The 11,032-nt window shown below is 35.5% G+C and overlaps 1 protein-coding gene across 4 annotated transcripts in view; it reads left to right on the top strand.

Annotated features, from left to right (window-relative positions):
- GAS2 (growth arrest specific 2) overlaps positions 1 to 11,032 on the top strand; it is a 117,449-nt gene that overhangs the window by 11,803 nt on the left and 94,614 nt on the right. For all 4 annotated transcript variants that reach the window (XM_015566620.1, XM_006753964.2, XM_015566617.1 and 1 more), the window contains exon 3: positions 7,345 to 7,466. In XM_015566620.1, coding sequence (XP_015422106.1) covers positions 7,345 to 7,466 — 122 coding nt within the window. The remainder of the gene's footprint in view (positions 1 to 7,344; positions 7,467 to 11,032) is intronic.

Here is an 11,032-nt window from a genome sequence, read left to right as displayed (position 1 = left end):
GTATTTGATTAAATTGTAACATTTTTCTTTTTATGCCCTTCAAAAGGAGTATTGATGATGGTCTAAATTCAGATATTTCTGGTCCTTCATATGAAATATCAAGTGAAAGCTGTAGTTTCTTAAAGAACACTCAATTTGAATTTAGATATTTCTACTAGATAAAAAATATTTGATAGAGAAGAAAATTATTTCATTGGTCCATAGACCAGTATTCATATTCATATCACATATGGAGGTTTAATACTATAAATTTCAAGTATATGATACTTAATCAGTTACACTAATACATATCACTTTACTTTCTGAGGCCTGGAATTAAAGGAGCAATAGCAAATTTTTAGATTAAATATTATTTATTCATAAGAACATAGACTGCCAGCTGCCTTGTAAAAAGTTAACTAAGATGAATAAATAGCAGTGGTAGTTGGGATTTGTTTATGGGATAGCACATCAATGTGATTCATAAGATCATCATGTAATATTTACTGACTACTCATATATCTTTGGAAATATCAGCTGACCTTACTGAAAATAGTTTGTATAGTCCAAGTATATTTTTCAACAGCTGGCTCCATGGAGCAGTTTTATGGCCATTATTAAGAAAAAGCAGCTAAAGAATCCTGAATACCCCTTCATTCTTCACTATAAAATGTTTCTTTGGCCATTGTCCCCTACAAACATTTCATCTCTATTTAAGACCTTCTGTTTTGTTATTATTGTTCATGAACTAGCTATTTTTCCATTTGTTATTGATCTGCGTCCTTAGGACATATTTGAACATCAAATAATTATAAAAATAGCCCTAACCAGTTTGGTTCAGTGGATAGAGCATTAGCCTGCGGACTGAAGGGTCCCAGGTTCGATTCCGGTCAAGAGCATATACCTTGGTTGTGGGCACATCCCCAGTAGGGAGTGTGCAGGAGGCAGCTGATCGATGTTTCTCTCTCATCAATGTTTCTAACTCTATCCCTCTCCCTTCCTCTCTGTAAAAAATCAATAAAATATATTTAAAAAATAATTATAAAAATACATCTTGGAAAAAACTCAATTGTCACTTTGAATAAACAACATGTTATTAAATTAACAGCACCATATCATAGCAAAAACACCATTTAAATAGAAGAGGCATATTCTACAAATGTAATGATTATTGTTGGACTATTGAAAATTGTTGACTTAGCTTTGAAATGAATGTACTAACATACATGTTCTCAAATTGTTTATTTCACTTGTGTTTCTTTGTTTGAAAATGACGATCTACCTTTATCTTTAATTAGTATTTGTTTAATAACACTACATGAAATCACATGGGAATATGTTTTTGAGAAAAGATTATAGTTAAGTAGCAAATAAATAGACACTGTTCTTAAAGACTGTAGCTCTTTAGCTGTAGACATATGTGTTTCAATATATGTAGGGACTTTGAGTAAATCATAATATATATTACAAATCAAGTTTTGCTGAATTGATTTTATTCCCATTTAGAAATGCATTGTGACAATTGATGCTCTGATGATTTCCTCCTTCATATAGCTGAAATGAACTTTCTGAAATGAAGTCTCTCTGACTTCCCACAAGAGAAAATTCAGTTGTTATATGCTTAATCTGACTGATATGTAATTTTACTTTACACGTTATTTATAAAAATAGCCAGTTTCTAGCATGAAAACATTAAGTGTCTACTTGATTGGTGTTGCTGCTGTCTAATGCAACTGCTGTCTAATAATTTTTGAACAGCTTTCTTGTTGTTTTTCTTGAGGCCCTTTTACCAGAAGTTTATCCTGCAGAGTTCTTATATTCTTGATATAGTACATAAAAATTCCTTTGGAAAGGTGTCATCTTTTCCTAGTTCAAAAGTCTAAAGAATCAAGTTCATGTTCACAAGTTGACACCTCTCAGAGAAGTTACTGCCCCCCCCCCTTTTTTTTTTACTCAACTTTTCCAACAAAACCAGCTTTGTCTTGTCATGATATAAATGCAGGGTAGAGAATTGGAATCACTGTGGGGCAAGTGCTGATCTAGGGTTTCAGGATAGAATGAATCATTTTCTACCTCACAACCTTCAGATTTCAGTCTCAAAACACTGACTAATTCGAGTTAAGACAGCAGATGAGTTCTTTTGAGTTCTTCAATTAGAAAAAAACATCCTGAGATTGAGAGGTGAAGTGGAGTTTCAAGAAGAGTTAGATTCTATCCGATCACCTGTAGAGATAAAATATGCCAGTTTTCTTCTGCAGTAAATTAGGTCACATATCAGAACATGCCTGAATGACATTCTCAGCCATTCTCCAATTTACAAGGTGCACTGCTATTCATTTTTCAGTACTGCTATCACTATCTTCAGCCCTAAGCTGTTTTTTTGCTTTGTTTTTTCCTGAAGGGCTTTCTGTGGAGTTTCTATAGTGAAAGAGACAAATGAGTTCGGGAGAGTGCATTGTAAAAGGAAAGAGTCATATATTTAGCAAACATTTACTAAAGTAGAAGGGCATGGTGACTGAGCATAACTCTAAACCTAGAGTTAAAGAGCCAGATTCCTTGTGTGACTTTAGGCAAAAGTTACATAATCTAAGTGTATCAGTTTTATCATCTGTGAAATTGATATAATGGTAGCACCCACATCACAGTTTTGTGAGCATATTAAAAAACATGAATGCATGTAAATTGCCTGGCATACAGTAAGAACTCAAATGTTTAATGTCCTTATTAAATGCTATTATGTTTTTAGGAACCTGAATTTAGTACTACTAGCTTACTGGGAGGAAAACATTCTTTCTCAGCAAAGTATAAGGTAAAAAGGTTTCTTTTTCCCCAGGGCGGCTCCATTTTAAAACACTAAAGGTAGATACTTAATCTTTATGGATATTATGGCAAGCATGTGTGCTGATTTTAGTTACTTGACAGATGTTTATTTCATATAATTGTGCCCGCCCTACTATTTTAATAGGAAGTGACCAATGGCATTTTTTAACCAAACTTCCTGATCTTTGTCTACTGGCAAGCTGTCAATCATGACTCAATTGATGGTGTGAAGATCAAAGTCAACAATATAAATTCAGGAAGTAAAGACATTACCTCTAGACTAGACTATTTTAGATTGAACTTCAGGTCAATAGTCTGCACAACCCAGTGAGGGTCAGTATGCCAAGAAAATTTAAATTAAATATTCATTGTCCTATCTTTTCCCAAACATATCAACAATGTGGAAGATGGGGCTGGGGAAGAAATGATTCTATGGTACAAGAATCCTACTGCTTCTAGTATTTATAACCTAAAGTCTCAAACCAGCTACACACATTAAATATCTGCTGCTAACAAAGATATTTAGCTTTAATGTATAATGTTTACTTGAGAAATTATAATTAGTTCATCACAGCCTGTTCTAATGGATTTGTCATAGTTAAATTCAGCTAATTTTATATTCTGTTTTTTAATACTTTTAATATAAATGAGACAATATATCATGCCTTACAAGAATTATGACTGATTTCTTACATACTACATTTTAAATGTATATTTTATGATTCTTAATCTTTGGATGGAAAGTACATTACATGTGATGGTTGTTAAAAATACTTCTCCATCTTGCATTTTTCCTTAATTTGAGGCAGCACATTTCAACTATAAAGTATGTAACAGTGTCTGCCTTAGCCAAAAATAAAAAGATAAAAAAATAAAAAAAATCTCACCTTTTGGAGCTATAAAATATACAGAATTGAAAGCTGACACCTAATATATTTTTCATTAAATACAGATGTTCAATGTAAATTCTTTCTTCAAGTATTCATGGAAATCAGGATAAAGAAAAATTAGAAAAATTTTCAGGTATAATGCATAAAGTAAAATTTATACCTTTTGGTAAGTTGATAGTAACTTTTTAATGAAAAACATTTTCTTTTCGTAATTTATAAATTCTTTAAAATATTATAATTATCTTGTCACTTAACATCATGAATAGAATCTCTAAATTGCCATAGAGCTTAATGAAATAAGAATACCTAAAAACCTCATCTAAGTGTAGAAAATCTTAAAACTAATACATATTTAACAATTTAAAGTTTACCCTTTTTTTACCTTGGAATTTAATTGGTAATTTTGAAAATATTTCTAATACAAATGTTGTGCACTGGCGGGGGGTGGGGGTGAAGGGGGTCCCTCAGCCTGGCCTGTGCCCTCTCGCAGTCCAGGGGGTGGGCCTAAGCCAGCAAATGGACATCCTCCGAGGGGTCCTTATAGCACTCCCACCACCACTGCTGCACTTGCCAGCTGTTAGCCTGGCTTCTGGCTGAGTGGTGCTCCCCCTGTGGGAGCGCACTGACCACCAAGGGGCAGCTCCTGCATAGAGCGTCTGCCCTCTGGTGGTCATTGTGCATCATTGTGACTGGTTGTTCCACCGTTTGGTCGATTTGCATATTAGCCTTTTATTATATAGGACTTATTTTTCATACTTGTCTGCAAAATAACTTTCTTGTTAGAAAATGCAGGCCAATATGGTGAATGCATCATACAAATTCAGTTGTGCTGGCTTTTTGTTCTTGAGATTATTACTTTAATTCCTGAATTGTGTTGAGCTGCATACAATCTATCTATCTATCTATCTATCTATCTATCTATCTATCTATCTATCTATATGCAATGTATCCCCTCAGGAGTTTGACCAGGAAACCGGGAGTTTGATTGCTCACTATGACTTGCGCTGACCACCAGGTGGCGGCGTGGAATGAAGGAAGGCCCCGGCCTGCAGCTGACAGCCAGGGAAGGAAGGCCCTGGCTGGCAGCCGAAAGGCCCCAATTGGCCCTGATCACCAGCCAGGCCTAGAGACCCTACCCATGCCCAAATTTCATGCACTCGGCCTCTAGTTTTGAAATAATAGTCATTTTGAATAGGCTATGTCTGTGGTGAGTAATTTGAGCTACTGATGTTTTGCCACCTGCAGAAGTTATTATTCTAACTGGGGGCTGAAATGTGAACTATCCAGTAGGGGAAAAGAGAACATTTTTAAAGAAAGTAATTATCTTTCCCTTTTTAACTGCCCTTCCCCCAAATCTAAAAAAGAAAATCATTTCAAACAGATGTGTCTTGAAATACAAATATATTAGGTGTTGTGAATTTAACTTTAAGCCAGTAGTTTATCTATTGTTCCATATGGGTTATATTTAAGTGTTCATGGATTTGAGCTGCATGCATTTTTCTTAAGATAAAGGTTAACTATGAGAGGCACTGTAGAAAACTTTAAAATACTTCCTTTTATTTTGCCTTAAGCACTTTTCACAGAGTTAGTACCCAATGTTTTCTCAGTTTCCCAATAGTTTATTTCTTCATCTGTTAATTCATGTGCTCACTGAACACATTTACTATGTGCCTACTATGTGAATAACATTATGTTTACCTTTGTAGGTGTGTGTGCGCGCGCACACACACACACACACACACACACAGATACAGATTTACCTCAAGAGGTTTACAGTGTATTTGAGGAAGACAAAAAATTTAAACAAAACATATTACCAGCTACAGAAGTTTGACAATGCCAATGTGAGTGATACCCATGAGTATAACCATACAGAAAATAGATCATTGTGAACTGGGAGAACCTTTTTCTGGATTTCTGATTAAAGGGAAGCTGGAACGTGGCTAGACAGATAGAAATAGGACATTACAGGCAGGGGTCATGCCTGAATCAAAGCCCTGACAGCAGGAACTGGAAGATGGGCTAATGGAACTGTGAAGGCAGGGTGCAGACCACGGAGCAGAGTGTAAGGACGTTAGATTAGAAAGGTGGGTTAGAGGATTTGGGAAGACCTTTAGATATTGGGTTAAAGTGGGTAAAATATTTTATATTTTAAGTAGAGACGAAGACTAGGGACTCTTCATAAAGATGAAGAAGGAGCCAGTGAGGGTGGTGTTTAGCAATAATAATTTTAGCAATGAGTGTGATATGTATTGGACAAAGAAGTTGAGGGTGCAAGGAATAGCTCTTTTTGCTAGAGGTTTAAGTTTGGATCAGGACTTTTTTTTATTAAGATGGTGGCACAAGAAGCAGAAGGAAGCATGAATCTACAGGATTTGTCATTAATAACTTACAGGACATTAAGGCAGGAAGATAAAATATTCTGAAATAGAGAATTATAGAACCAGGAATAGGAGAGAGCTTTGAGGGAAATGAGTTTAGGGGAGCATAGAAGAAGAACTTTAGTGGTTTTATAGGAGCTGGCGGAAAAGCGCAATCAGGAGTGATAATTAAATGGTAAAGGGTTTCTTTTGGGTGTTACAAAAATGTCCTAACGTTGTTTGTGGTGATGATTGCACAAGCCTGTGAATACAGTGTCAGAGGCCATTGAATTTTACACTTCAACTGAGTGAATTGTAAAGTATGTGAATGATATCACAATAAAGCTGTTATAAAACAAAAGAAAAGGGAAAATATGCTTTGGGAACGTATGAGAAAGGAAAAACAATGTTAACCAATTAAATGTCAGGGATGGACAGCTGTGAATCATGTTCAGAAGAGCAGTGGAAGAAGCTGAGAGTGTAGTGAGGAGAGAATGGTTGGAGAGAGTGTGTGTTTACACAGAGTTTAGCAACAGCATTGATTTTACCTGTACATGTGATCCCAATTGGGAAAACAAATGCAACGGGATTTAAAGATGTGGCTTTATGCATTGGCCACGCTATTCAAGTAGCCAGTGATGGTTGCTTTTTGATATAAGATGGCTCTATTTCAAATTAAAGAAGAGAGCAAAGGCATATATGTAACACAACATACCAGTCTGCCTTATGCCCTTGCCTTGCAGGCCCAAGGAATTGGCTGGGCCACTGAGCAAATCTCAGATGCTAAGCTGTACAGTCATTGGTAGAAGCTGGTTCTTTGAGTTTCGTTGACTGCTTGATTGGTAAATGGTGGGACTCTTTCACCCAGAATATCCTTTTGTCACTTTTAATATGAAATAAAACACGTATGCAGTTGAAACTATTTTATTCAAATGTAAAATGTTGAGATTCTTGTTACCAAAGGATAACATAAAACTCCAAAGGAATACAGTGGGGCCTTGACTTATGAGTGTCCCGACTAACGAGTTTTTTGAGATACCAGCTGTCTCTCGGCCGATTTTTTGCATTGAGTTGATAGAGTAATTTGAGTTAATGAGCTTGGTCTCGGAACGAATTAAACTCGTAAGTCAAGGCCCCGCTGTAATTCTTTCCCGTGAGTTCCTATCCCAGACAAGATAACTCAGCTGGAATAGAAATGTTGATGATAAAACTGTGTCAGATATGCTGCCGTGAAGTGTCACATCTGTGTGTGGGGCATGATTGTGCTTTTGTAATGCTTCTTCTGGTTATTTCAGGGAAGGAGATTACGGCAGAAACTTTTATGGAGAAATTGGACAATGGTGCCTTGCTCTGCCAACTTGCAGAAACTGTTCAGGAGAAATTCAAAGAGAGCATGGATTCTAACAAGCCCACGAAGGTAAAAGAGCCCATAACTAAGGCAAAATAACTATTAGGATGTGGATCACACTTGTGGTTGCTTATGAGTTGAATCTATTTTGAGAGCTTGATTGGGAATGGATGCATTACTGTCTCTATTTACAACGTGATATTTGTTCTCTACTTACATAAATTACATAATCCTTTTGGTAAGTCTAATTAAACGAAAGCTTATAGAAATTGATGGAGATTACTGTGGTATACAAACTAGCCCAATCTGACGCACTGACTAAAAATTTAGCAGAGAAATAATACATGCCAACAGGCAATGAACAAAATCTAGTCAAGGAAGACTTACTAAATAGGTCTTTGTTTTCAAGTAGATCATTATGGCAGAATATTAGAAAAACATATTTGGAGTGAGTAACTTTTTGTTTGTTTTAAATAGGTTGCAGCATTGAATTAAGGACTTTGGACAAATTATTTTCTTTCTGACTCCTCAGATTTATTTTCCACATATTAATTCTAATATTCTTTTCTCTTATTATTGTAAACATGTAATAAAAGTGTGATGTTTGATGTTTTTTGAAGGAAAGAAGAGAGATGATACTTTTCTTAACTTTTAATAGGGAAATGAAAAAAAGTAAGGTTAAAATAATGTTAAAGTCAGCTTAAAATACAAATAAAAAACAACAAACTTTCTGCACTTCTGGCAAAATAGATAAAAGTGATTATTTATGTATAGTTTTTTATGACTACTGAACTAAAACCCAAACAGAAGATTAATCTTCCTAAAACACTGTATTTTTTTTTACAGTGCTATACTTAATTTGGGAGTAATATCCTATATCACTTTGTATAGTGCTGTATAATAATAAAAGCATAATGTGCTAATTAGACCGGACGTCTTTCCAGATGAAGCTAGGGCTGCAAGGGAAGCCTGGGTCCCAGGTGCCGGCCGGCAGCCGGAGGGAAGGAGGGAAGTCCGGGTCTCGGGTGCCAGAGGGAAGATGGTGCCAGCAGCAGGGGGAAGGAAGGCCTACTCTTACACAAATTTCGTGCATCTGGCCTCTAGTATAATATGAAAGCCCCTCCATTTTTTTAATTTTAAAAGTGCCTCCATGAATGTATTAATTTACTGGCTCCCAAATTTGCTGCACATTGGAATCACCTGAGTATCTTTAAAAATGACTGAAACCTGGCCTGACATTCTGTTTTAATCCCTATTGGGAGCAACCCGGGGATGTCTAAAAAGCTCCTCAGGTGATTCTAAAGTTCAGCAAAGTTTGGGTCCTCTGTATTCATTTCTTCCTCCTCTCCCTCCACCCATTGTTTAGATGCAGACTAAGTGATTTGTGCAAGATCAAGAGTAGATTCACTAAAACCCAGATAGTTAGGCTTACATTGAATATTTCCCATAGAGAAAAAGGAGGCTTTCAAATTGGGTATACATAACCTGGAGGCCACAATATTTGTCTGTGTGTGTGTGTGTAATTTCCTCCTTGGTATCTTGAAATGAGGGACAGTAGTGGCAGAGATAGATGGGCTGGTTATCTTCTCTGAATTAGTGAAACTACGTTGTGTGTAGAGAGATGTTAAAGCAGAATTTTAAAAAAATCAACAAACTTGAGCCCATCTAAGTTGATGTCACAGGAAGCCCTAGGTAAGTTTCTTCTAGCAACTTAAATCTCACATTTTCATACTCATAGCAATATTTTTAGTTTCCTTGCACGATAGTTCATGTGGGGATTTTACAGCTGTGTAAACACATTTGAGTAGGTAAGTTATGCTTGGTATGTGTGAAGCATGCCCGTGTTAAGAATTTTTCAAACACTCTAATATTTGAAAGAAAATTTAATAAATATATGAGACAGTTTACATATTTAATATTTTAGTTATAAGTTCATGACTGTTTTATTCTATTCTGGCTTGATAAAATACCCTGAATGAAAATAAATTATATTCTATCATATTTTTTTTCTTTCCAGGCATCAATAGGTCAATAGAAAAAAATATATAACCAATGTTAGCTATAGTATTAATTTTAACCTTTGCATGAAAGTGTTGCAGAGATTCTACATAATCAGGCAGTGTTGGTGGAAGCCTTTAAGAGTAGTGTGCAGCAATTTAATTGTAATTAATTTAAGTGCCATTCACTATAATTATAAATGTTAATATTCTTGGGGCTGAGGATCATTAAAGGCAAAAATCTAAACAAAAGTAATCTTTCTAATATCCTATCAGGGTGAGAAAACCAACACAAGTGATAAGCCCAAGGTCAGGTTTTCTGCCCTTTGACTCTTAATTACCTGACTCAAAGTTGGCATGTCCCGACAGACAGAATAATTGTTATATTGATGTATGAACTCTCACTTCCTGGTCCAGATAGAATCCAAATGTCTATTTCCTCTGCTCTTTTCCTACCAGTCATGACTTGATTTTTTGTGCATGATTCTCTCAACCACTCAGGCATCAAGATGGTGCAAGATCCCTAAAGTGTTCATCCTCTCTCTTTTTCTTCTAACATTCTTTTCTGTTTGTCTCATTTATCTTGAGAGACTGCCCCAGACATCAGAGTTTCCCTGGGTTCAGAGCTTCCTTTGACTTCAAAGAGTCCTGGGTAGTTAGATCAGGTTTGAAGCACATGAAGAGGAAAGAGAGAAAAAAAAAGAGAGAGAGAAGTTCTGTTACCTGGTAGAATGCTGCATTATGTTCCTAGGAAGGAACTGAACATTCACCATCTAAGTGTAGAATCTCATCCTTGTTTGGCAGAAAGAACATCCTAGTCAGATAGAATGCCCACAGTGCTGTTGCCCATCAAGAATAGCTAGTTCTCTGAGCTGTAAGATAACAATACCTCAGGATGTTGTACCATCCAGGAATTAAATTAAAGACATAAAGATTAAAGTTTTGCCCTTCAAAAATCAATAGTATGTTTTGTTTAGAGAACACCTTGTCAAGATTGAATTCAGAGAAATCTAGAAATTGGTGTTTATTGCTGATATCTCTGACAATAAGAAAGTACGTATGGTAGAAGTGATAAAAAAATTTTTCTTAAAAAGATTTCAGCTGCAGTTAATTTAGAGTTATTCATTCCTGGTTATATAACTAAAATGATTCCATATTCCTCAAGAAATTTATGTTTTTGTGATGCAAATATAATGCTAGATTAAACTGACAGAATGAATCAGGACAAGATGGGGGGAATATAGGTGTAATGGTGTGGAAAGAAATGATTTTTAATGGGTTATTTTGCTGTTTGGAACTTAGGGGAAAAGCAAGAAAGAGAGAGAAATTAGTGATAAAGTTAAATTCCCCAGTACTTAAAATAAATAAATATAAATATCTTCAAGTTTTAAATATATTAAATTATTTTCCAGTATAAAAATAAATTCCCTTGTCACCATTTTTCTTATTCCCTGACCACTGGAAAATTTTCCTTTCTAGATCAGAGATAATGAAATGTCTTGCTTAATGTTTTTCTTATTGGGAGTGTTTATATTTTATACCATCTTAAAGGATTATGCCTAGCTAGGGCTCCATTGCCATAGTAATAAAAGTTAGTCTGTCATGTAGAATGATATGAAAAGAAACTTTACTTCTTTC

This window comes from Myotis davidii, unplaced genomic scaffold (genome assembly GCF_000327345.1).
Source record: "Myotis davidii unplaced genomic scaffold, ASM32734v1 scaffold330, whole genome shotgun sequence".
Taxonomy (NCBI): Eukaryota; Metazoa; Chordata; class Mammalia; order Chiroptera; family Vespertilionidae; genus Myotis; species Myotis davidii.
This window is presented reverse-complemented; position numbering and strand designations above follow the sequence as displayed.